Genomic DNA, 26,963 nt, shown 5'->3' with positions numbered 1-26,963 from the left:
CTACGTAGGTCAACAAGAACAGTCCATGCACCCGAGAGGTACTTGGAACTACACGAGATCTCAGTCTATGATACTGAAGATCCTTTGACCTATGCGGAAGCAATGGATAGACCCGACTCTGATAAATGGCTAAAGGCCATGAGATCCGAAATACAGTCCATGTATGACAACACGGTCTGGAACCTAGTTGTACCACTTGATGGGGTGAAGCCCATAGCTAACAAGTGGGTTTTCAAAGGAAAACAGACATGGATGACAATATGACTATTTACAAAGCACGGCTAGTAGCGAAAAGGTTTCAAACAAATTCTGGGAATTGATGAAACTTTTTCACCCGTGGCTATGTTTAAGTCAATTCGGATACTCCTAGCAATTGCCGCATTTCATGATGATGAAATATGGCAAATGGATGTCAAAACCGCCTTCTTAAATGAAAATTTAAGAAGAGGATGTGTACATGACACAGCCTACGGGTTTTGAAGATCCACAGAATGCTGGGAAGGTATGCAAGCTTCTTGAATCCATTTATGGATTGAAGCATGCATCACGGAGTTGGAATCTTCGATTTAGCAAAAAAGTCAAAAAGCTTGACTTCGTCAGATGCGAAGAAGAATCTTATGTGTACAGAAAAACTAGTGGGAGTGCCATCGCCTTTCTTAATCTTATATGTAGATAACATACTCTTAATAGGAAACGATATTCCTCTATTTGCAATTAGCCAAGTCTTCATTAAAGAAAAGTTTTCTCGATGAAAGACTTGGGCGAGGATGTCTATATACTAGGCATAAAGATCTACCGAGGTAGATCAGGTAGATCAAAGAGACTTATAGGATTAAGTCAAAGCACGTACATTGACAAAGTGCTGAATCGGTTCAGCATGCAGGATTCTAAGAGAGGATTCCTGCCAATGAATCATGGTACACAGCTTAGCAAGACTCAGTGTCTTTCGACAACTGATGAGCAAAGCACTATGAGTAGAGTACCATACGCTTCGGCTATTGGCTCTATCATATGCGCCATGTTGTGCACTCGCCCAGATGTCTCGTATGCTTTGAGTATGACAAGTAGATATTAGGCTAATCCAGGCATAAGGCACTGGAATGCTGTAAAGAATATCCTTAAGTTCTTGAGGAGAACTAAGGATATGTTTCTCGTCTACAACATTATCACCTAATACGAGAGATCGTAAACATCATAAGATGCTTATAATTAATTATAAAAGATATAATTAATATAAATGTCATGTAAAGATAAGTAGAGTTGACACAATCAGCAACACAGCTGATCCACTCACAAAATCTCTTCCTCAAGCCAAGCACGAGATGCTTAATGCTTTTATGGGTCTGGAACACATAGAAGATTGGCTGTGAGATTTTCTTAGGATCTACGAGATCTTAGAGAATATAGAGTTTTGTATATAAGTAGGGCCTATGATGATTGGCTCCTAGCTTAAGTGGGAGATTGTTAGTGTAATAATCTAGAAGTCAATAATACGATAATTTATCATAAAGCTTTGTTCATGAATTGGATGATTAATATCATTTTGTTGCCTTGAGTATTATTGAATTTATGGATCATTTCGAGTTCATGACTGAAATTGTGAAACTCCATAATATAGATGATATATACTCTTAAAATGTCACTGACCAAGGTAATTAGCAGGAACACTAATTACCGCTATAAGGTTAGTATGTGGATTAAAAGATGGTTAAGTTTTACAAACCACCTGACACGAGATGTCATTTTAATCACATAGATACATGTTCTAGGAACATGGTATTTGACAGACCCCGAATGAAACATTAAATAGAATTGTGTTCGTGTCATTAATGTTTTTCATTCAGTGTCACGTTCTAAAGTATGAGGTATTTATCGTTCCCACTAAGAAATATGTATGTGTGATTGCTATCTACCGCTGTCCGTAAAAAGCAGTCATAACGGTAGTTTTTCCATATGTATAGCTTAGCTGAGGAAGTGATAGTTTACCAAGAATACTATTTGTCCCTCGTATCTCTATACGAGCTATAGCATCACTGGGCCCCTTGATAGAGTAAGACTATCTGCTAGCGGTATAATTACAAGAGTAATTATATTTGATAATCTGCTCAAGATCAAGAAAAGATTCAGTTAGCAAGGATGACACACATCTACCTTGAAACTAATCTGATAGCTATGAGACAGAAGAACAGACACAAGTAAATTGTTTACTGGATCGTGATATTGTACAGTACAGCATCATCTGTGTAATTGGATGGTCATGATGTGTTGCCAGATGCCACCCATGACTAACAGAAGTTAAAACAGTTTTAACTCTGTTTACCAACATAACACAGATCCTATTGGGTCACACCATATAGGAGTTAATCGGAGAATCTTATTTTGATTGATTATAAATTGATTATGATCAATGATAAGATGGTTATAATTAATTATACGTGTTATAATTAAATTATAAATGTTATGTAAAAATAACAAGCAAAAACATTGGTTAATTTATAAACGTGTGTGACACGTTGTATAAAAGTTAACCGGTTAATTTATAAATGTGCATGACACATTGTATAAATTATCGAAACAACAACCGCAAGAAAAATATATATAATTGTTTAGAATAATTATACGAATATTATTTGTGTTCGGGCCGAGGGCATTCGGGTCTTTTCAGATTCGTCCTTATCCGCATGACACGTCATCGATCCTATCCAGATGACACGTCATCGATACCGAAACAAACTACCGAAGAAAAATATATATAATTGTTCAGAATAATTATACGAATATTATTTGTGTTCGGGCCGAGGGCATTCGGGTCTTTTCAGATTCGTCCTTATCCGCATGACACGTCATCGATCCTATCCAGATGACACGTCATCGATACCGAAACAAACTACCGAAGAAAAATATATATAATTGTTCAGAATAATTATACGAATATTATTTGTATTCGGGCCGAGGGCATTCGGGTCTTTTCAGATTCGTACTTATCCGCATGACATGTCATCGATCCTATCCAGATGACACGTCATCGATCTTATCCACATGACACCTCACCCCCTAGGTGGCATGCCTTGTCATAGGGGTATTTTGGTCTTTTCACACCATTTTAGAGGCTATAAATAGAGGGGTGCATGAAAGGATTAAATAACTAATTGATTCGTACCGGTTTCGTGTCGAAACGGATCGGTATTTTATCTCTTTCTCGGTTTCTCTCCAAAATAGTGTTTCGGTTGAGAAAAGAAAGTTATACGTACTTGACGTATAATCTTGCGGGTTGTTGTGGAGTATATTTACGGGATTGATGAATAGTGTTTTACCGAATTTAGCGGTATGTCAGTTTTGCATATTGATGAAACTGAGCAACCGAAAATTCGCGTTTACGGGTTTTCGTCTTTTTCCTGTGAATAGTGTTTTTGCAGAATTCTGCGATTTACGGTATTTCTGGCAGAAGAAATAAACCGCTCTCTGGTTAGTCCTGGTGGATAACCGATAGAGGTATCACACGTGTGATACTCCGAGTCGATTCCTTCCCTGGTGAGGCTCTACTCACTCGGTCTGCATTCCAACTGTGATTTGGAAACAAGGTATAAATATGTTATATTAATCTATTTAATTTGTAAGTAGATTAAAGTTTTAGAAATCAATCATGGAGTAGATCTGTAAAAGGATTAAATTGGGTTTTGATGCCAAAGGAATACTGAAGGTGGACCGCCTTGGAAAGTTTCCTGACATACCCCGTTTAATCCTGAGCTTAAGTTGGCCGTAGAAATTTTTGTTCTACGGTCATTCCGCACCTTAAGCCTAAACGGTTTCCGGTTAGCACCCCGTGAACCCCAACAGAGCCTACATCTATATTACACGTATACTAGGTTTAACCTTGGTTCATGATCGAGGAGTTTACTTGAGTTGTATTAGGGCTTATACCTTAACTAATCTCCTATCCTTTGGTACCAATTCGTTTGATTCATTATTTCTTACCAAAATCCTCTAAAACCACACACACAATTTCATCTAGGTCCTCGGGACCGTATAACTCTCACTTTGGTAACACTTCACTTATCAGTTCACTATTTTGGTTCTCGTAACAATTCAATTTACCGATTGGTTAAACCGTAATTTGGTCAAAACCTCAAATTAACCGTTAAACGTTCTAGGAATCCAAGATCAAGAGGTAACCCTACCGATTACAAGTCTAATCGATCGGATTAAACAAATCAATTCACGATTAGGCCCAATTTTAGTTTTTGCACAAAAACCCTAAAAATCGAAATCCGAAATCGAGCTGAAATCGGGAAGGAATCGGCAAATAAATGGTCAAAGAAGCTCAAGGAGCTAGTCTACAAGCAATTCGAACACAAATCTCGGGTTTAAAATGAAAACCCGAGAAATCGAGAAATCCGAGATTTTAGAGAGAAACGGGAAGAGAAAAGAATATCGAATAGGAGAGCTAGGAGAGATCCACGGTCGCTTGCTCGGTTCCAGCTTCGATTTCTCGCAACAATCGGGGGCTTGAGAGGGAAAGGAAACTCTCTCGCTCTTTTTCTTCTCTCTTGGGTGAAAATCACTAAAAATGGGGAAATGGGCGTAGGGGAAGAGAGAGAAAGAAAGAAATTTTGGGCTTTTATGAAAAGATACCCTGAGCGCGGACGCACTCAATTCAGTGCGGGTCGGCCACCCACACTCAGCACTTAGAACAGATTTTCAGCAGTTGAAAATACACATAAATATACACGAGTGCGGACGCACTCATTTTCAGTGCGGGTCAATCACCCGCACTCAACACTTGGTAGGATTTCGGTAGCTTGGAAAACACATAAAAGAATACCCCAGTGCGGACGCACTCAGTACTTAGTCAAATTTTCATGAAAACAGCACTGAACAAGGAAAATGTCTGAGCGTAATGCGGACGCACTCAATTTCAGTGCGGGTCGGTCACCCGCACTCAGAACTTGGTCAGAATTGGAGGAAAAGAGAAATTGGAATTAGTGCGGGTCACCCATCCGCACTCACACCAGTGCGAACGCACTGAGGAGAAATCCACACAACAATCCAAGGCAAACAGAGGCCAGTGCGGGTTAGGCACCCGCACTCACCATCAGTGCGGACGCACTGAGCCTATAAAGGTTCAGAACTTTGAAATTTCGACGCGGTTTCATTTCACACTTAACTTACTTATTTAGAGGAACCTTAATTAAGGTTTAAACTTCCATTTTGTTAGCACGAATTTTGATTCTTGCTTTCCAGTAATTCGGAATTTAATTGTTAAAGTTCCGTAACGTAACACCATCATTCTGAACAGGAAATAGTTGGAACCAGATTTCTCCATAACAACTGGGTATGCTAATTTTGGCCTGAATATCAAGGTCATATCGATCCTGATTCAATCCCTGGTTCTGAGAAATAATCGATTTCAGAACTAACAAATCAATACCTGACATTACCGGTATCACATAAACTCCATTAGGGGTTGTTAGAACCTTACCACCAGTGTAAACAGATACCATAACAACCATTTTGGTCTGAGTATATAAGAAAACCTAAAATTACAAATTAACTAAATTAATTACAAATACTGAAAAAAAATTGGAAAAGAAAGAAAAGAAAAAACTTACAGTTCAGCTGAAAAGAAGTTCCGGTGAAAACGACGTGAAATGAATCTCTCTCTTTAAAAAATGGGTTATATAGAAAACCGGGTTGTGGCCGCAGCCCCTAGAAGTGGCCAGGGTGGCTGCATTCCATAGAAGCGGCCATGGCATTTTTAAAAATTCCAGAAAAATGGTGTTTTGGTTTATTATTTTTGAAAAAATGGTACTTTTAAAAATTTAGGCCTTCTAAACCAAGACAAGGGTCTGTTTCCTCAGAATACAACGGACTGTACCCTTCCCGGAGTATCGGAGTCCGAGCTGATTATCATAGAGCTTGCCTGATGCAAAAAGGAAACATCCATAGGTAAAATAAGTGTTAATTTAAAAAAAAAATATCATCTAGTTTAACTTTGTTTTCAAAACTAGATGATACTTTGTAATTATCAAGGAACCGGTTAATGTCCTTGAATTCAATTATACTTCTAAAAACAAAATCATAAATTCAATTATTTTTGTAAAGTATACAGATAAATTTAGATATATAACCATCATAACTTCTGTAATTAGATATTTCTCCATCCAAAATTAAAAATTAGTTATCTACCCATCAAAACATAACCTATTTATTAATATATCAATTTTCAATTATTTTTATTAAAAAATATAAATCAGTATTAATAAAATATTTAAGAGGCCATTTTATTCGCTAAAACTTGCATCTCCCACTCATCTCTCACGTGAATTCTTTCAACCTTCCTCTCCCAGCGCACTACCCCCTCCATCCCGTGCAACCCTCCTCTTCCCCCGCACAGTACTCCTTTATCCTGCGCAACGGTACCCTCCTCCATCCCTCGCGATCCTCCTCCGTCAGAAGCCATCCTCTACCTTCCATCCAATTTTACCCTCTCTTCTTCCTCTTACAAAAATTGTTTGCCATGGAGAAAGATTCGAACAATATTGATCCATTTTATTCATTGATTATCAGTTGTAACAATAATTCTAATACTAATTAAGATGACAATGTTTTGAGCAATGAAGACACAACGACTCGTAAGAGATTGAAGTCGGTGAAAAAGAGAACATATCTGATGGTCAATTGTTCAAAGTATATAGTAAAATTAGATTTGGAGGATAAAAATTCTCGGTGACAGTTAATTCCATAGATAAGTACTTTTATATAAAGTTTTTGCTAGTAATTAGTTAAAAGAAAAGTATTTTTAGTCAATAGTTAACATTGATCTATGTTGGTGATTTTAGAAAGTTGAATACATTTAATATTTGTGTGAGGTAAAAATTTCATGCTTAATACAATAATAAAACATTTAGTTTTATCATCATATAAAATAAAAAATTTATAAGGTCCATTCTGTAATTGTTTCCTTACAGATCTTGTCAGTCTCTTTGTAGTGGACTAGACAAAGCTTGAGTATTGGCATATTCAGGGCTTTGATGAAAAGTTTAAAATTGGAGGTTGAATTGGTCTTGGCCTCTTGGGCTTACAAACCAACTATCTCTGAAATGGGCCGCTTTTTTCAACCTTGCGTTTTTTTTTTTGCAAACTTGAAATTTTGTTAGTACGTTGACTTCAAACTTGAAAGATCTACTTCTTCTTTAATTTAATTCCTCTTTTCAAATAATCGCCTTTTGTTTCATTAAAACCAGCGGCCTGGAGTGGGTGGCGATGGGTCCGATGTCGAATTCGTTTGATCTGTATTAAGATTTGTGCACACTTGATATGAATGTTGAAGTTGTTCACACAAAATTTGATGAGGATCAAACGACTTCGACCAAATATCAAACCGAATTTAATCAGATGCCCATCAGATCACCCCCGATTTCCAGGGGCCGAGCTTCATCTGTCAAAGCGAGAAATTGAATTGCTCCCTCTCTCTCTAAGCTTTCTTACAAACATGTTTTGCATTTAATTAACATTTATATTAATTTTACTGTTGTTGTTCTAAAATGAAGAACATGTTTCTCTCATGAAATGACACAGATTAACAGGGGAGAAACAATTACTAAACCTCTAAAGATCAATACATAATGGGAAAAAGAATAAATTTACAGTGTACACAATGAACTTGACGTATTAGTTCCACAAAACCCAAAAAAAAAAAAAAAAAATCAAAATCAAACCACATCTGAATATTATATACACCTATTTTTTCCCCTGATGATCATGTATATCCCTGCCTATAACGCCTGAAGATCTCATCAGTTTTAGCAGCACGAAAGGCACAACACCCCATGATGTATACACAAATTAGAGCTACAAGTGTTAGCACGAGAATAAGGTCGGCCCGCCTCCACTCTCTCTTGACATTAGCAAGTAAGCCAGCCTTGCATGAAGAGCATGAGTAGCACAATTGTGTCTGGCCATTGCTCCAAAGCATGCAATCTACGTCTGATGTGACGCTGATTGGGCTGATCCAGTTGGTTGGGTTCACGTATGTGTACCCGCATTTTGTTGGAGGCTTGCAACATCCTGACTGTTAAAAATTTAAATAAATAGGGATTGAAAACAGAGTTGTTACTCGAACAAATTGTTTCTCCAAAAAAAAAAAAAAAAAATGCTTGGAACAATTTTTTTATTTTTATTTTTATTCCTTTTCATCTTGTTGGAGTGTGATATGACGAAAGGTTTGTAAATTAAGGATAATATATATTAACAATGAAAATCAAGAGGTATAACAAAAGAAACAGAAAAAAAAATAGCACCTGTAATGGGGTAAGCATGGAATTGAAGAAACTCTGAGCTGAGCTATAAGTCTGGTTCAGATCTGTGCAAACACTAGTTGAACTAAGACACTCCTTGATCCTGTTCCACTGGTATGACCCCTCCACTCTGTGCTTCAACCAGCCCGAATCATCGTCTAATTCATACTCCAAGAACAGGCGACTCGGTGCAAGGTGGCCGGGTCCAACTGAGTTTGTCACGACAAATATAAACACGACTAGACCAGCAAGCGCAAGTATGAGAAGAAACATTGTCACCAAGTAGAAAAGTAAAATCACGGGGAGCCTCCAAAATGCACCGATAAATCCTGCAAGTGCCACGGCAAGTACTAAGACTCCGAGGATTATGATTGGCCATTGGAGCAAGTTCAGGCAGGAGCTATCGACCTGTGTTGACAACCAGATGCCGGCAGCAATTATAGGGATTGAAAGGAGAATTGCAACGAAATTGATCGCGGCGATGACAGTATTGTTTAGAACCATTGAAAAAAAGAAGTAAAGATGTTTGGTTTGTTTGATGGATATATGGTCTTAATTATTTTTTGTGTGAGGTTTGCTTAGATGCTTAGAGAAAGAATGTAATTATTTGTGTGAGATATCTGAAGAATTTATATTTGTGCTCTTGTGAAAACGGCAGGGGAAGAATTAATTAATTAGGGAATTGGGAAGTGTGAATATGTGTTTTAGGTATTTGCTTTGTCACCTTTACCTTTAGCTGAGGCCTGAGGCATCTTTTTGCTGGTTGATTCTTTGCTTAAAGCGTGATTATATTCTCTTTAATTTACAGGTTAGTGTAAAAGCAACTTTGTGGCTATTTTCTATTTGTTGCGTGAAACCTCTGATACAACCTTTGTATGATCCAATTGTCAGAAAACATGATCACAGCCTCACAGGTTAGGGCAATTAAGGCCCGTTAATGGTTAGAATCCAGATTAAAGAAGATGCGAGGCACCGGTTTTTCTTTTTCTCGCTCTGTTCATTTTATATTTTCTTTACGAGATGGAAATTCCCAATACCTAGTTTATAATAATTATTTTTCTTTTCTAGAAAAATAATTATGAACATGCATGATTTATCTCAATTTATGATGCATGTGTTCTAAAAGTTACCAATTAGTGAATCTTTTTAAATTAATATTACGAATAATGATCTGACACATACCGAAATAACAGTCCCTAGCTAGTATGTAAAAGAATTAATGTCATGCAATTTATATAATATATGTGAACGAAGTTTATTAGTACATGTCCCTACCCTAGTATATATGTAATATTACATTACGAATAATGATCTGACACATTAATTACACATATCGATCTCGCCTCACGAGATTAGTGAACTTGGTTAATTATAACCTGAGGCCTGATGGGAGAGGCTATGCGCCTATGCCTATGACTGTGAGCAACTGAAGTCTGTCTTCTTGTGTCCTCTCCTCTCCTCTACAATCATTTGTAGACTAAGACTATCATCTGATTCAATAGTTTGCTTAATTCACAAATTCTGATTGGGCAGTCCGGATCTAAACAGAAATAGTCTGTACTCTGTAGACTGTTAACTGTAGAGTAACCTTGACCCGGATTTCTCTCGTTCCGTCTAGGGAGTGAGTGCGTGTCCTCTGAGATATCTCAACTTTTGCGTGACCGACGTGTCTGGTGCCTATTCGGGGGTAGCGCAGGGGGGCAGTATTATTTTAGCTTCCAGATTCGTGCAGAACGTATTTCAACGGTTTAGATTTTCCAAAAAGTCACGCAAAATATGAGATATCTCAGAGGATCGATGCAAAATATGAGATATCTCAGAGGATCGATGCAAAAGTTGTAGCGGATCGTTGCAAGTAACACACTAGCTAACACAGTAACGGTAACACTACGCTACGGAGATTAAATGAAATTTGGGGTTTTGGTCGATCTGATTCACAGTAACTAAGATACACCAAGACAAATACAAAATATCGAAAACAAGCAAGTTGTGGTGGCGGGGCTGGTCTGAACTCTGAACAGCTATTCATCGGATCGGATGTTATCAGGTTTCCAAGTTAATTCCAACTGGTACGAAAATTAAGGACTTCTTTTTTAAAGTTCTTTTTTATTTTTTATTTGGAGAGAAAATACATTACATTTTCAAAATTTTTAAAAATAATAATAATTTGGAGTTCGGTGTACTAGCTAGGCTTAGAACCTAATAGAATTCCTCTTCAAAATATCATATATATATATAGGACTTGGCTACAGTGCTATGGGTTGCATAGAGGCCTCCCGTGTTACGGCTCAATATTCGAGTTTTCAAAATCCTAACGGTCGATCCGAACCGTTCATCTTGTTCTCCATATTAATATGTGTTTGGAGACCAAATTTTACATTTTTTGGAAATTTTTTACTATTTTTTTTAGATTTATTGAAAATAGTTGTTTTCCAGACAAATCTGGACCATAAAAAACAGCGATATTCAATTAAAAAATAGTAAAAAATTTCAAAAAAATGTAAAATTTGGTCACCAAACACATATTAATATGGAGAACAAGATGAACAGTTCGGATCAACCGTTAGGATTTTGAAAGCTCGAATATTGAGCCGTAGCACGGGAGGCCTCTATGCAACCCATAGCATATTAGCCAAATCATATATATATATAGGGTCCGGCTAATTTGCTGCCAGCAGCATTTTAGCCGGAGGTGCTACCGGGTTTTTATTTTTTATTTATTTTGTGATGTCCAAACAACAAATCCAAACCGTTACATGTTTAATCTATATTATAATCTACTTGGAGACCAAATTTTATATTTTTTGGATTTTTTTTACTATTTATTAAGCTAGTTTGAAAACCGCTGTTTTCAGTAAATTTCTGCAGCATTGACATCAGCGGTTTTCAAACCAGCTTAATAAATAGTAAAAAAATTCCAAAAAATGTAAAATTTGGTCTCCAAGTAGATTATAGTATAGATTAAACATCTAACGGTTTGGATTTGTTGTTTGGACATCACAAAATAAATAAAACGCAGCAGCACCGCCGGCAGAAATGCTGCCGGCAGCAAATTAGCCACAGCCTATATATATATATATATATAGGAATATGCTAGCATGCTATGCATAGCATAGAGCCCCTCCATGCAACGCCTTGGATTTCGATTTTTCAAAATCCTAACGGTCGATCCGAACCGTTCATCTTGTTCTCCATATTAATATGTGTTTGGGGAAACAAATTTTATATTTTTTGGAATTTTTTTACAATTTCTTTATATTTATTGAAAATCGCTATTTTTTTATGGTCCAGATTTGCTGAAAACAACGATTTTCAATAAATCTAAAGAAATAGTAAAAAAAATTACAAAAAATGTAAAATTTGGTCCCCAAATACATATTAATATGGAGAACAGGATAAACGGTTCGGATCGACCGTTAGGATTTTGAAAAGTCGAAATTCAAGACGTTGCATGGAGGGGCTTTATGCTATGCATAGCATGCTAGCATATTCCTATATATAAATATATATATATATAGATGGGCTATGGTGCATTGCAATGCATAGGCCATGGTGTGCATTGGACCATAAATCACCGATTCAAAGTCCAAATGACCGATCCAAACCGTTCATCTTGTTCTCCATATTAATATGTGCTTGGAGACCAAATTTTACATTTTTTGGAATTTTTTTACTATTTATTAAGCCACTTTGAAAATCACTGATCCAACGGTGACTGTTTGGAACAGTAAAATCAGAAGCCACTGTTGGATCAGCGATTTTCAAAGTGGCTTAATAAATAGTAAAAAAATTCCAAAAAATGTAAAATTTGGTCTCCAAGCACATATTAATATGGAGAACAAGATGAACGGTTTGGATCGATCATTTGGACTTTGAATCGGTGATTTATGGTCCAATGCACACCATGGCCTATGCATTGCAATGCACCATAGCCCATCTCTCTCTCTCTCTATCTATATATAGGATTTGGCTAATATGCTATGGGTAGCTAAGAGGCCTCCCGTGCTACGGCTCAATATTTGACTTTTCAAAATCCTAACAGTCGATCCGAACCGTTCATCTTGTTCTCCATATTAATATGTGTTTGGAGACCAAATTTTACATTTTTTGGAAATTTTTTACTATTTTTTTAGATTTATTGAATATCGCTGTTTTTTATGGTCCAGATTTGTCTGAAAAACAGCGATTTTCAATAAATCTAAAAAAATAGTAAAAAATTTCCAAAAAATGTAAAATTTGGTCTCCAAGCACATATTAATATGGAGAACAAGATGAACGGTTCGGATCGACCGTTAGAATTTTGAAAAGTCGAATATTGAGCCGTAGCACGGGAGGCCTCTTAGCTACCCATAGCACCGTAGCCAAGTCCTATATATATATATATATAGAGTTAGGCTGGGGTGCTATGGATAGCATAGTGGCCTCCCGTGCTACGGCTTAATATTCAAGTTTTCAAAATTCAAACGGTCGATCCGAACCGTTCATCTTGTTCTCCATATTAATATGTGTTCGGAGACCAAATTTTACATTTTTTGAAAATTTTTTACTATTTTTTTAGATAGGTAGAAAATCAAATATCTTAATGGTGCAGAATTTTTTAGATCAAGTGATTTTCTGCCTAGCTAAAAAAATAGTAAAAAATTTTCAAAAAATGTAAAATTTGGTCTCCGAACACATATTAATATGGAGAACAAGATGAACGGTTCGGATCGACCGTTTGGATTTTGAAAACTCGAATATTGAGCCGTAGCATAGAGGCCACTATGCTATCCATAGCACCCCAGCCTAACTCTCTCTCTATATATATATATATAGAGAGAGAGAGAGAGAGAGAGATGGGCTATGGTGCATTGCAATGCATAGGCCATGGTGTGCATTGGACCATAAATCACCGATTCAAAGTCCAAATGATCGATCCAAACCGTTCATCTTGTTCTCCATATTAATATGTGCTTGGAGACCAAATTTTACATTTTTTGGAATTTTTTTACTATTTATTAAGCCACTTTGAAAATCGCTGATCCAATAGTGGCTTCTGATTTTACTGTTCCAAACAGTCACCGTTGGATCAGCGATTTTCAAAGTGGCTTAATAAATAGTAAAAAAATTCCAAAAAATGTAAAATTTGGTCTCCAAGCACATATTAATATGGAGAACAAGATGAACGGTTTGGATCGGTCATTTGGACTTTGAATTGGTGATTTATGGTCCAATGCACACCATGGCCTATGCATTGCAATGCACCATAGCCCATCTCTCTCTCTCTCTATATATATATATATATTTTTAAGAAATTTGAGATCATCAAAATTGAAGTTCAAATGAGAAAGATATATGATCAACCACGTAGTTCAAATCAAAATTGAAGTTCAAATTTGTGATCATCAAAATTGCGTTTGCTATGTAGAAGGTCATTTGTCGTTTGTTGACCTCGTCAATTCGTTGATAATGCTAGAATTTCGTAATCAATCTAACTATATATATATATATATATATATATATATATAGAGGTGGGCTACGGTGAGTTGCGAAGTAAAACACGTTTCTACTTCACGCCGTATTTTTATTTTGGAAGTCCAAACGACCGATCCAAACCATTAGCTGTTTAATCCATATTGAAATGTGCTTGGAGACCAAATTTTATATTTTTTGGAATTTTTTTACTATTTATTAAGCATTTTTGAAAATTGTTGTTTTGCTGTGAACAGTAACAAACAGTGAAATTTTCTGGACCATCAGATCAGCGACTTTCAAAATTGCTTAATAAATAGTAAAAAAATTCCAAAAAATATAAAATTTGGTCTCCAAGTACATTTCAATATGGAGAACAAGATGAACGGTTCGGATCGACATTTTGAACTTTAAAATCGCAAAATATGAGCGTGAAGTAAAATAGTCGCTTTACTTCGCAACTCACCGTAGCCCACCTCATATATATATATATATATATAGAGAGAGAGATAGGCTAATATCAAATCGATTGTTCCTGAGCCATGGAGCAATCAAGTTTTAAACCGTCCGATCTGATTGAAGATTTGTGCATATCGGATTGATCTGATCTAAGAAGTTTCGCTGGAACAATCAAATTTTGTTATCCAGCAACTGAACGTTACTGGACCCGTCCAGTGGAGTATCGCCCCCCAAACCCCGAGCCCCTCTCTCTCACACGCCATCTCCCGTCTCTCAGTCTCTCTAAACCTAAATCTCTCAGAGTCTCTCACACGCGATCTCCCTTCTCTCAGAGACTCCCTTCTGTCCTGCTTCTCTCCTCTCTTGGCCCTAACTTCTCCAACGACAACCTTTCTCTCTCTCAGCACATTCTCGGTAAACCGTCTTGACCTTTTTTGTTACTTTGCTCTGTGTTGAGCTACTCTTGATGGTGGGCTGAGCCCCTTGAACTATGAATTTCTGAGATTTGTGTGTTAATTGCTTATGGTTGTTAACACAGCTTGAATCAGATTTTGGGGAATTTCTCAAATTGTGAAAGACGAACCGAACTGTCGCAGTACTTGTGTTATGTATTGCTTGCTGCTTTTAGCTTTGTTCGGAGCCTGTATATAAAATTTGTAGTTTGAATTGTGTGAATTGATCTCTTAAAGGGAACAAAGAACTCTCATATGAATTAAATTATTATAAATGCATTCTCTAAAATTTTGTAAGGGTCTGCGTACATAGACAGGCTGTATCAACCAAGTGGATTAAACATTTTTATAAATTTGATTCTGTTACTAAAGTGGGCTACTATTCTGTATCAACCAAGTGCATTACTGGTACCTTATACATGGTCTATGGATTAAATAATTTCAGACCATAAAATCAGAATTATAATTACTGGTACCTGATACTGGTAACAATTTGATGTGTAAGTTAAAAATTATAAGTTTTCAGTAGTATAGTGACCTCTATGTCAGTACTTGGTGACAATTCGATGATGTTCATTACTATGAGAACAAAACGTAAATGTAAATCAGAATTAAGAAAACCAGTTGTAAACATTAAGTAAACTAGTACGGCTAATGCAATCAAGGGTAATTTGCTAATTTTCCTTTTTGTTACTGCTGGAATTTTTCTGTTCTAGTACAACTAATTTCAGTTATTCAATTAAGGGTAATATGGTTGTAGTATTTGTTTTTTTCTTCTTTTTAATAATTTCTACTAAGTATTGATCTGTTCATCCAATTAACAGATAGCATAAGGCCTTGGAAAGGATAACCAAAAAGCTTCCGATAGTGAGGACAATGATGAAGATGAAGATGAAGATGAAGATGAAGATGTTGGAGATGATGAATCTGAACGATGTATTTTGTTGTTATTTGTTTTCTTTTGTTAAGAGTAATGTTGGTTTTCTGTTAGTACATTTTTTTTCTGATATAGTGCATTTTGTTGTACAAGTTGCAGTCAAGGGTATTTTAGAAAAAAATGGAAATTCATCATTTGTACTTTCTGTTTTTATTAATTGTGCAGTGGAACTAATTTTGTTTATTTTGCAACTGTTCACTCCAGCAATTAAACTGCAATTCAATGAAACTATTTAATTCATGTATCAAAAATGTTTTTAATACAAAATAAATAGAAAACAAGCACTAGAGCAGTAAAAAAATGAATATGTATTCATCGTAACTGTACTTAGCCTATGCTTACAAAAGCTAAACAATAAGATCTGAATCTCACCATAAGAAAAGTAATATATTAATTAAGTATCAGTATCTAAAAAAAATTAAGCATCACTAATCTAACAATGTCCATATACTTCATGCACAATCTGGAGTGAGCATTCCTTTAGTACAACCTGCAATTAAAAAAAAAAATTAGTTTAGAAAGTCAAAGGTATACTGCAATCTGTCATTATACCAGATGAGGAACTTAATCCAATATTATGCATTAACAAAAAAGTTGCATTAACAGAAACAAAGGGTAATGATTTTTAAGGGAGAAACATGATAATTATGAAAAGTTGAGCAGTATTGAGAAATTATACTTGTTTCCTAGTTTACTTAAAAAAGTTTTTCTTCCTACCATTTGTCAGATGAATCAAAAGAGCTGCGACACTTCTTTTTCTCAGATTTTGATTTCTTCAATCTGCTTTTATCCTGAAATATAGATCCACAATACAATCAATCCTTCAATATATCAATTAGGTTTTGCTATTAGACAAACTACTTAAGAAATTAAATCAAAGATATTTTGTCACTGCATAGACACCTTGATAATAGAAAATTATAATTCATGCATGGTGCAAATAAGGTGCTTCAAAAATTGAAATAAGTCATTCAATAATCCTAGACTGGTGCGAAGATAAAAACTTAGAAAATTTGATTACGCTAAAAACCCTAAACCTGCTACTTCGGATTGGTGCGATTTCTGATTTCTCCATTCGAACGGAGATACCAATTTTGAGGTAGCGTTTTGATGGACTGGTGCGATAATAGTAATATTAGTACCAATTTCAGGTCGGGGAGAGAGAGTATAAGAGAGAAGAGAGATCGCCTGTGAGAGAGAAGGGGTCGGGGTTTTGGGGGAGGGTTACTGCACTGGACGGGTCCAGTTACTGGATAGCGAAATTTGATTGTTCCAGCGAAACTTGTTAGATCAGATCAATCCGATATGCACAAATCTTCAATCAGATCAGACGGTTTAAAACTTGATTGCTCCATGGCTCAGGAACAATCGATTTGATATTAGCCTACCTCTATATATATATATATATATTTTATAAATCTTGAAGTATTCTGCTTATATATAAATTTTTTATCTTCTTCATTAATAAAGATGACCTAATTTTATTTTTAATCGTTCTTTCATTAACAAGAAGAAAGGATTAGATTAATATAAATTGTGAGGGTACATCCACAAATGGGCATTAATTAATAAGAGAGCCGAATAGCGGGGTAAAGATTTTAACAGAGCAGTTTTGGCTTCATGCTTCATGCTTCATGCTGTTTGTGCGCGGAACGCTATCCTCTCGGAGGTTTTACCTGGGTGCTGTGCGGTGGTTTTGATCTGGTCCGTTCGTTTCGGATCGGACGGACTGGATTAAGGGTTCACCAAATTTTGAGTTTTTTTAAAATTCGAGCAAGATCTGATGTGGTCCGTCCGATCCGAAACGAACGGCCAGATCAAAACCACCGCATGTAAAACCTCCGCAGAGGATACGTTTGTGCGCTGCATGACGCGAAAACTTGTCTGTTAAAATCATTACCCGGTTAGGCGGTTAGCGCTTGCGTTATCGTTCCACAGAAAACTTGATAGGTCGTATATTATCCACGAAGCGCTCTCAATCTCGCTCTCGCTCTCGCTCTTTTCTATTTCTCGGTAGCTCTTCCTCTTCCTCTTCCTCCGACGACGACGATGGTATCCTCTGAGTAATCAATCCTAGAAACTTCTGTTTAGCTTCCAAAACAGAAGGCCAAAAACGAACATCAAGTGTTCTGTTCTTCAATGGCGTGCCTCTCTTATCTCCTCCCTTCTTCCCGCTTCCCTTCTCTCCTTCCCAAGCTCCTCTCTCCTCTCCCTCTCCCTCTCCCTCTCCCTCTCCAATCCAATTCTCTCGTGCCACGTCGATGGGCAGGGTCAAAACCCATTAGAGTAACGGAGTCCAATAGAAGTAGCGTTAAGGTGTTTGCAATATTGCAAGGTGGCGATGAGAGCGAAGAAGAAGTAGAAGAAGAGGAAGGAGAGATAAAAGATTACAAAGGGGAAGAAGAGGTGGGGGCTTCTAGTTCACCAGAGAGATGGGATGTACTTGGCCTCGGTCAAGCCATGGTATTACTTCTGCTTTAATTCAAATGAATTGAATTTGCCTTTATCCATTCCTGTGCTGTGTGGTAATTGGTAAAAGAGGGGCGAGTTTTGTGTTTCCATGGAAGGCACTAATTTTACACTCTCTGTTGATTGCATACAAGCATTAAGCATACTGTGAGAATTTTAATATATGGGGTTTTCAAGCTGTTCATCACTTGAGAAATTTCAAATTATCCAAAAAACATGATAATTTATTTAAAATTCGGATAGTAGAGAAGGCATATTGATTCTGTTGTAGCTCGTTAATTGTAAAATTTAACACAACTCCAAAATTGTCCCCTCAATCCCTCTCACCATTATTTACTGTTCACTGTGTGGGATAAAGCTATGATATCTGTAATTTTCACATAATTAAATGGTTTATGCTCTAAATTCAGCAAATGACTTGTCTAATTAAGTGTAGAAGCCTCACAAAGTATATATTTTAGTTCTTATTGTTTTTGTGGAAAACCTACCTTGATTTTCTTACACCATTCCTTTCTGTAGCTTGTCAAACTCTTCGAAAGTTTGGAGCTTAGCAGGAGAGCTATCTATTCTCCTCTTTTAATTTTTTTTATCTGGTGGAAATGCCTTATTTGAACAAAAATTCAAAAGATTCAGGTCCCGTATGAGAAAAGAAAGTTCATCGTTGAGTTCTTGAGCTCTCTCCCTTATCATTTCATTGCATAGGAAATCTCTATTTTTTAATGGTACACATCTACAATAGGTGGATTTCTCAGGGATGGTAGAGGTTGAATTCTTGGAGAAATTGGGATTAGAGAAAGGCACAAGAAAAATGGTACACCATGAAGAAAGGGGGCGGATCCTACGTGCCATGGATGGCTGTACCTACAAAGCTGCAGCAGGGGGCTCTCTTTCCAACACACTGGTTGCATTGGCCCGCCTCGGGAGCCGCTCTTTAGGTGGACCTCCATTGAACATTGCCATGGCTGGTAGTGTTGGTAGTGACCCATTAGGCAGTTTCTACAGGTAAAAGTAAAAAAATTAGCATGTTGTTTATATTTTACTGGTACCAGGTTAACTGTGCGGCAGAGGCACCAAAGTTTTATGCCCAAAATGGGTGTCTTTAGGCTCAAGAAGCATGCCTATTCAATTACGCACTAATTTGGCCTCGAGCTAACTTCACCTGTGCTATTACCCATTAATCATGCCTTAAGTGACTTGAATTCTGTCAAAAGGGTACCTTGCACCTTTGCACTTATGCTTCAACTTAATCAAAATTACTCAGTTTACTAAAGAATTACATCACAAGCAAGCTTGAAGAAAACTGACTGTAAATAGGTACTGGACCTGACCCAATGCCACCTACAGCCGAAATGTCATCCTTTTTTTTTTTCATGTGGGAACTGGAATGTGAATCCTTGGCTAGTAAATTTCCCCCAGGAAATTTACTGCTCTACATGATTTTCATATTAAAAAATTCAAAGCTTTTGACTTATTTTTTCTTTGCACAGAGCTAAGCTACGCCGGGCCGATGTGCATTTCCTTTCAGAGCCGGTGAAAGATGGGACAACTGGTACAGTCATTGTTCTCACCACTCCTGATGCTCAGCGTACTATGCTGGCATATCAGGTAAATTAAATGTTTGTATCACTTTTCCCAAAGAAATTTTGTGGTTTTACTTCTACCTTTTGACAAAGAAGGTGGGTCCATGCTGTACTGGTCAGGTCATCATCAATTATACTTATCTGGTACCTGGCCCAAGTTCTTAGGTTCTGTTCCCCTTTTACTAACTTCTTTTTGAGATATATTAATAGAGTCTTTTAAGAAAAATGTTTTAAGGCAATCAGATCCAGTACCATATCGTAGACATATCTATGCAGATGTTATAAGGGATTCTTATTCTTGGTTGATCTATGCAGGGTACATCATCTACAGTCAGTTACGATCCATACTTGGCTAGTTTAGTGTCAAAAACAAACATACTAATTATAGAGGGTTACCTTTTTGAATTCCCTCATACAATTGAAACCATTAAGAGAGCTTGTCAAGATGCACGTGCAAGCGGGGCCCTTGTTGCAGTCACAGCATCTGATGTGTCATGCATCAAGAGATGCTATGATGACTTCTGGTAAGTCAACAGCACAACACACTGATATATTTCTTTATTATGGTACTGGCTGCTTGTCTTCTACTGTTAATAACTGCCATACCAATAAAATTCAAACATATGATGTGTTATATCACAAATTGCTGGTGCAGTAATTATAAGAAACTTGAAAGGGCACCTGGTTGAAAGAAGAAAATTTATTCTTTTACAGGGATATTATTAACAACCACACAGACATCCTCTTTGCGAACAGCAACGAGGCTCGTGAATTTTGTAATCTACCCCAAAATGATGCACCCATGTCAATTGCAAGACAACTCAGCCACGCGATTCCACTAGTCTCTGTTACTGACGGTGCAGATGGCTCCTACCTCAGTGTAAAAGGCGAAGCAGTTTATATCCCTCCTTACCCTTGTAGACCGGTGGATACATGTGGGGCTGGTGATGCATATGCTTCAGGTACTTTTACCAAATAAATGTGTATAATTAAGTTACATGATAGTTGTTTGCTACCAGTTTGCGTCAAAACACAAACTACTAAAATCTAAAGCCCTTCCATCTAATTCCCCATGAGTTTCTAGTCTCAGGTCAGTTTTTACCACTAAATAAGGTCTCGGTGACCTTTTGAGTGTATACTATCCTGCTGTTAGTACCTGTCCCAGCACAGATACCCTAACATGAGGCACTAATTAGTGGAGAGATCTGGCTCGATATTTCCAGCACATCAATCATTGTTACTATAGAGTGCTCAAAGGAACTAAACAGCCTTCTCCACTACCGGTATGGGCGCCCAGTGCACCTGGAGATAATACCAGAAAACTGACACCAAGCTAAAACTAATTGTTATTACAAAGACATCACTTTACATGGCAAGCAATATAATATTCAACAGTCAACCAAAAACAAATGTCCTCTGGCAAAAAAAAAAAAAAAAAAAACATATATCTTGAATTTGGATCATGTCCAAATCTTCAGGCATTTAAATATCATTTGACCCTGCAATGCTTCATCACAATAACCTTAATATATAACAGACGACTATCCTAAATTCTGACACATCTATAATCTAATCAGGTGTATAAGAATTAAGTCGTAATTTTACAACCACTATCCTACGTCCATTTGATATTATCATGTTTCAAGGAGGTAATTTGGGACCTAATTATCTGTTGCAATTTTATTTACAATATAATACTAGTTAAGTGTTTTTTAAACTGTATTTACTCCCTTTTGTCAGCTAATTTATCATGTACTGATATAGAGGTGTCAGTGCAAAGATCAAACAGCTAATTTCTAAGTTCTAACCATCCATTTTGCTGAAATTTCACACTTTTGCCCCTTGGGGTGATAATTACTTATTCTTCCTTTACCCTTTTTAATGTTTGATAGGTGTTTTGTATGGGGTTTTGAGAGGTGCACCGGATTTGAAAGGGATGGGTGCTTTGGCATCCCGTGTGGCGGCCATTGTGGTAGGTCAGCAGGGGACCCGCTTGCGAGTCAATGATGCAGCAAGATTGGCTGAGTCCTTTGAGTGGGATTTGGCGAGGTCAAGGCTTGGCAGTGATCAGAAATCTAGCTTGTGATTCAGTTGAGTTATTTTTAGGGTATGTTTCCTAATTGGAAAGAAAAGGAAAGAAAAGGTTTTTTCTTTTTTTTTTTTTATTTGTTACAGTCCTAATTGGAAGGGAACAAAAATGTTGAAAAAATGAATGGAGGGATTCCCTCAATTTGCCTCCATTCACCTCCTACAGTTTAATCTCAGGAGCAAGATGAATATCTTCTTTCTCACATCTGTTCCCCTCCTCTCCATTTACCGTCATGGTGTCATTACTCCAATTGAGGAGCACATCCTTAGTATTTGTCAGAGAATAGGTAGCAATTGCTTTTCATTTATCATTTTATTTTATTTTATTGCTTTTTGAATTAAATTTGAATTGGAGTTTCTTGTGTTTCATAGCATGTTGTTTATTGTAAATGAAAACAATAAGTCTAGGATTATCTCCCTACCTTATTAAGGAGCTTAATGTCTAGATCCTGCAAGGGTTGTGATTAAAAGTTAAATTTTCGGAATTAATATCAGCCATTCAATTTTCAGATCACATACAGCAGAATTTTCTAAATTTTACTCTTCAACACTTAAGACCCCACTGTTCGCGCCACATAGGATCCCTAAAAACCTAAAACAATTCTGGCGCTCCATCTCTTCACTCCGCTAAAAAATAATTCTGGCGCTCCGTCTCTTCACCCCACTCCGCCCTTCTCTCTCTCTCTCTCTCTCTCTCTCTCTCTCGCGATCTCTACAGTTCGTATTCTGTCGCAACTTCGCCTCCTCCTCTCTCTCTTTCTACATTCGCACTCGCAAAATTGCAATCACAAGGTTAGTGTCCTCATTTCGAATCGCACTTACATATGATATTTGTTTAGCATGATGAAGTATTCAACTTCAATTTTAAAAACCAACTCCAGTGAAATTTGCCCTAAATTAACGAAATCTCTTCTTACTTTTCACACCATAGCAATAGCTTCACATGGCTGCTTCTGGAATCAAGCCTGGTTTTCCTGTAATTTTGCAAGAATTGGAACCTTCATCTCCAATTTTCAAGCATGGTCAATCCCTTAGAGTTACAGGAAGGTGAGTTAGAACACTCATCCCATTTAATCTTTCTTCATTTCATTTCCCTTTTCATGTATCAACATATCACCTTGTACCAGCATTGGTACCATACTGACCGGGCGGATGTGGCATTGATGTACCAGTATTGATATATTATAGTAATAATACTATTAGTTGTTTTATTAACATACCACCTTGCACCATCACTGATATTGTAAAGTGAATCACAGTTATGTATTGATTGGTACCGTTTGATTCCTTTTGTTCCATCCTCAGTCTGATTGGAAATTTGGGCAAATCCGGTCCTTGGTGAAATGGGGGCCCAGATTCAAACTCAAAATTTGGATTACTGTCGGGGATCCGAGGCATTGATGCACCAATATTGGTATATTAAGGTAATAATACTGTTAATTGTTTTTTATTATTTTGTCTAGGCTTGAATCTTATCAAGCTGAGACTGGAATTGCTGAGATTAGCGATGGAAATGTCAGTTTGAAAATCGTCACCCAGCATTTGATCAACCTCATTTTCTGTGCTGGCTCTTTGTACCAGTTCATTGGTGAACTGGTTATTGACTTTGATACCCAAGATGTATGACAGTACAAATGAATTTGATAATATTACTGAAGGTATATGTTTATAGCATTCCATAACATTATTTTACAAGAATTATTAATTTAGAGTATTATTCTTACTAACAAATAAGAATCTTACAAATATAGAGGAAATCAACATAATGGATTTGTGTGAAGAATTTGTTGCACCTGTCATCACTGATCGATGTGAAGGTACGATTGTTATCCCATCATGAAACATTTTAATAAAACGAAGTTGAGCCTCCTCTTGTCTGGTTTACCTGTATCCTTCCTGGTACGAGCTTGTATGCTTGCTGGTACAAAAACATAGTTTTAGCTTGTTGACAGAAAATTCTGGTGATCAACTTCAATTCCTTTTTTTTTCTTTTTTTTTATGTTCTGTGTGATTTTAATGCTTTTATGGGGATTTTGGTACCAGTTGGGTATTTCCTAACTTTGCCTTGTAACTTCTCTTTTGATCTTTTACAACTATGCATAGCACAGATTGGTCCATACTATGGATCAATATTTTCGTTGTACAGACCAGAAAATTTACTAATTAGAAATTTCAGAAAAAAAATAAAATGACACCAATATGTTGCAAAACTACTGATACTTGCTACAAACCAGGCTTTTGAAATCAATGATTGTACCAGCCACATACGTAAGTGAAATCAAGCCCCACACATACTGGTGTAGCATATGATCAAAACAGCCACTAAATAGAAAACAAATAGAAAAACATAGATCTAATTCAAATATGTTCAAACTGCTACATCTACATGTAGAGGACATTCATATGAATATAATGAAAAAGGAATTTCTCTATTTGGAATTTTCTGTGATTTATAATCGATTTTAGAAGTTCATCTTTTGAAATTGGGACTGGTTCAGGAAAATTGCTACCAGCCTGAAATTTGTCAGTTACAAAACCACCTGTTCATCATAGTCCCTGAGCCATAAAAATTCTGAAATTAATTAGGCATAAAGTTCAAGTATTGATGGTCATTTTCATATAAAGAACTCCAAATTTGGCCCAGCCAATTGCTCTCATAAAAAATCACAAATCAGACTGTCAGAATAGAGAACTGCTGGTTCCTGAAATTTGTCAGTTACAAAACCACCTGTTCATCATAGTCCCTGAGCCATAAAAATTCATCCAAATTTTGCAATTTACCCAACGCCATAACCCATAGATCAAATTAAGGCGATACCACGCGGCAAATATCTCACAGGTAATTAACTTGTGACTACCTATTTAATTAAATATCTTAATCTTAATCTTAATCTTAACTATCATTACTAAACTATATAATTGGCAACATATATTGACTTTGTTTTAGATGTTCTCGGTCAAGTGAGTTATGCTCACCAAGTGAATTTCGTCGAATGGAGAGGTCGAGAACTTGTGCCTTCCGTTAAGATATATCTATTTCATCCGACGTGAGTAATAATAATAAACAATACTTACTAATTATAATTTGAATATTTCAAATCAAACATTAAAGGTTCACATAATTGCTTACAATGTTTTCAATGTTTAGAGGAACTGTCATTCCATTGTTGATGGTAGGCAAACCCTTCGAGAACAACCCGGGAGTCCTCCAAGCTATTGAACAAAAGTCTATTATTTTCGTCACTCGGGTGAAAGTACTTGTTGATACACCATGTATGTAACAAATTTATATCTTTTATGTTTATTTGAAATTTTAAAAACTAAATTTAAACTAAATAAATAAGAATATTTTACAGATAATCATTTGCTTGTCACGGATATTTCCACTGTCCATTTTAATCCCCAGATGTCAGCGTATTGAAATTACTTACTTTAGTACTTTTAGGTTGTTTGTTTTGTTTTAGCTTTGTATGTTTATGGTTTTTATTAGAGAATGTTATGTTTTTTTATTTCTATATTCAATTCAGAAATAATATCTTTGGTTTACATTCAGCGATATTTATTTTCTCTATTTTTTTATGAAAAAAAAATTTTAGTAAATTAGGTTTTCTACTACATAATTTGTTCCCGTTGCTGTGCACGGGCACGATTACTAGTTTAAATATATGTCAAATCTCCTTTGCAATTTGTGTCGATGATTGTGTAACTGTAGACCATTAATGTAGATCATCAACATTGGCACCTCGAAAAAACTTTTTATATCAAGGAAGGAACTATGTTGGACCTTTCGTAAAAAAGGCATGTCTTGTGACTTGTGAGGAAGGTATAGTTATATTTCAAAATTATATTTTTAGTATAAACCCGAAGGCACTATATGTCTATATTGAACAAGTTATTTTCCAAATGAAAACAGAGATGTTCGTTCGTTGAATCGTTGTATGAAAAATGGACATGCCAAGTAATTGGAAATAGTCTGAAACTTTGCACAGTTATTGCCTCCATAAATCAATGAAAACGTGAGTTAATTCAATGAAGGAAATAAATCTGTTGTGATACTTTGAAACAGGACCTGTTATTCCAAATGCACGAATCTCAAAGTAAATAAAGGGGTGGATTTGGAATAACACGCTCTCTGTGACAGGGCCGGTCCTGAAGATTTTGAGGCCCAGGACGGGAGAAAAATTTGGACCCTTTATATAATTTTTTTTATTAAAACGAAAATGTCTTACAACTTTAGTTGCTATTTGACTTTTAGAATGAACACGTCTTACAACAAAAATGAAACACTTTATTTAAATCTTTTGAGTAAACAAACAATTTTCTATTAATAAGTTCTCCATTTTTTAATTTTTGATTAAAATAATATGTGGAGAACTCCCTATTGTAATTATCCTTAGAAAAATTAATATCAGAATCTCTAATATGACTATTCTCAACAAGTAAATTTCTCAGTTTTGAATCTAAGTCATCCCACACTCTAGGATCATATATATTTATAGATAACGAAGAATCTAAGTACTCAGACAAATGATAAATTCCTTCATTATTTTCACTAGTTTATTTTTTAAGCACATTTGTTATTTCTTCATTTACCCCATTTTCATTTTCATACACATCTATTGTTTCTTGATTTAGCTCATTTTTATTTACCTCATTTTGGTTTTCAAATATATTTCTTGTTTCTTCGTGTACCTCACTTTCAAATTGGTTTTTCAAAGACTCATTTTGTGGTTTGATTTTCTTCCAAAGCTTTTGAATATAACCTTTTTGAAGTTTTATTTTCTCTTCTCCCTCTCTTTTTTTGTTTCTTTTTTGCTATTTGATGCATGTTTTTTAGGAAATATTATTTTAAATTAAAAATAAAATAAAATAATAGAATGATAAAACCTAGATAATGAGACAGATGCATCGTTGAGCCGTCGACAGTCCAATCCAGAGGCTGCAATTGCCACCATGCCTCACCCAGTCTAGATACTGTGTCGATGTATTGTTGTGTCGACCTTGCTCTAACCAAACGTCGCCTCCGCCTCACTCAGTCAAGACTTTACCTCGCACTCACTGCCGCAGAACGAGATCGTGACTCATGAAAAGAACTAAGTTTTTTAATTTCTCTCAATTCCTCGTTTGTCTTTAAATTGATTTACAAAGAATGAAGAAACGGCGGAATTCCCTGATCTAGGTTTTTTTACTTTTTTTTGTTCTTCTCGTTTGTCATTTCACATAGTTCGGC

At 36.2% G+C, this 26,963-nt stretch overlaps 3 protein-coding genes and 2 long non-coding RNA genes across 6 annotated transcripts; 3 read left to right on the top strand and 2 right to left on the bottom strand.

Moving 5' to 3' along the window:
- Positions 1-7,579: 7,579 nt before the first annotated feature.
- On the bottom strand, positions 7,580-8,951 carry LOC144551985 (protein TORNADO 2-like). Its single transcript, XM_078300096.1, has 2 exons — positions 8,301-8,951; positions 7,580-8,071 (listed from the first exon to the last, which is right to left on the bottom strand). The coding sequence occupies exons 1-2, from the start codon at positions 8,799-8,801 to the stop codon at positions 7,760-7,762; spliced, it is 813 nt and encodes a 270-aa protein (XP_078156222.1). The 5' UTR covers positions 8,802-8,951; the 3' UTR covers positions 7,580-7,759.
- Positions 8,952-17,513: 8,562 nt separating this feature from the next.
- Positions 17,514-22,163, top strand: NARA5 (pfkB-like carbohydrate kinase family protein). Of its 2 annotated transcripts, XM_078299835.1 has the most exons (7): positions 17,514-18,059; positions 18,805-19,067; positions 19,553-19,670; positions 19,961-20,169; positions 20,360-20,607; positions 21,538-21,735; positions 21,900-22,163. In XM_078299835.1, exons 1-6 carry the CDS (start codon positions 17,736-17,738, stop codon positions 21,729-21,731), a joined length of 1,356 nt encoding a protein of 451 aa, XP_078155961.1. In that variant the 5' UTR covers positions 17,514-17,735; the 3' UTR covers positions 21,732-21,735; positions 21,900-22,163. The 2 variants fall into 2 exon arrangements, with proteins under 2 accessions (XP_078155961.1, XP_078155960.1); XM_078299834.1 differs by lacking the exon at positions 21,900-22,163 and having other exon boundaries at positions 17,603-18,059; positions 21,538-21,885.
- Positions 20,056-20,468, bottom strand: LOC144551748 (uncharacterized). Its single transcript, XR_013510865.1, has 2 exons — positions 20,327-20,468; positions 20,056-20,242 (listed from the first exon to the last, which is right to left on the bottom strand). It is a non-coding gene; the product is annotated as an uncharacterized LOC144551748 (long non-coding RNA).
- Positions 22,164-22,298: 135 nt separating the features above from the next.
- Positions 22,299-23,871, top strand: LOC144551747 (CST complex subunit TEN1-like). Its single transcript, XM_078299836.1, has 3 exons — positions 22,299-22,780; positions 23,197-23,391; positions 23,485-23,871. Exons 1-2 carry the CDS (start codon positions 22,677-22,679, stop codon positions 23,357-23,359), a joined length of 267 nt encoding a protein of 88 aa, XP_078155962.1. The 5' UTR covers positions 22,299-22,676; the 3' UTR covers positions 23,360-23,391; positions 23,485-23,871.
- Positions 23,872-24,421: 550 nt separating this feature from the next.
- Positions 24,422-24,999, top strand: LOC144551652 (uncharacterized). The gene is made up of 3 exons (XR_013510852.1): positions 24,422-24,572; positions 24,681-24,780; positions 24,882-24,999. It is a non-coding gene; the product is annotated as an uncharacterized LOC144551652 (long non-coding RNA).
- Positions 25,000-26,963: the final 1,964 nt, after the last annotated feature.

This window comes from Carex rostrata, chromosome 3, assembly GCF_964058835.1.
Source record: "Carex rostrata chromosome 3, lpCarRost1.2, whole genome shotgun sequence".
NCBI lineage: Eukaryota > Viridiplantae > Streptophyta > Magnoliopsida > Poales > Cyperaceae > Carex > Carex rostrata.
Note: the sequence above shows the minus strand (reverse complement) of the source record. Positions and strands in the feature narration are given on the sequence as shown.

Bases quoted from the DNA above. Each gene is read 5' to 3' on its own strand.
- LOC144551985 (XM_078300096.1), bottom strand. From the start codon at position 8,801: ATGGTTCTAAACAATACTGTCATCGCCGCGATCAATTTCGTTGCAATT. The intron at 8,072-8,300 runs GTGCTATTTTTT...AATTTTTAACAG, and splicing joins CCATGCTTACCCCATTACAG to TCAGGATGTTGCAAGCCTCC.
- NARA5 (XM_078299835.1), top strand. From the start codon at position 17,736: ATGGCGTGCCTCTCTTATCTCCTCCCTTCTTCCCGCTTCCCTTCTCTC. The intron at 19,068-19,552 runs GTAAAAGTAAAA...TTCTTTGCACAG, and splicing joins CCATTAGGCAGTTTCTACAG to AGCTAAGCTACGCCGGGCCG. The intron at 20,608-21,537 runs GTACTTTTACCA...AATGTTTGATAG, and splicing joins TGGTGATGCATATGCTTCAG to GTGTTTTGTATGGGGTTTTG.
- LOC144551747 (XM_078299836.1), top strand. From the start codon at position 22,677: ATGGCTGCTTCTGGAATCAAGCCTGGTTTTCCTGTAATTTTGCAAGAA. The intron at 22,781-23,196 runs GTGAGTTAGAAC...TATTTTGTCTAG, and splicing joins TCCCTTAGAGTTACAGGAAG to GCTTGAATCTTATCAAGCTG.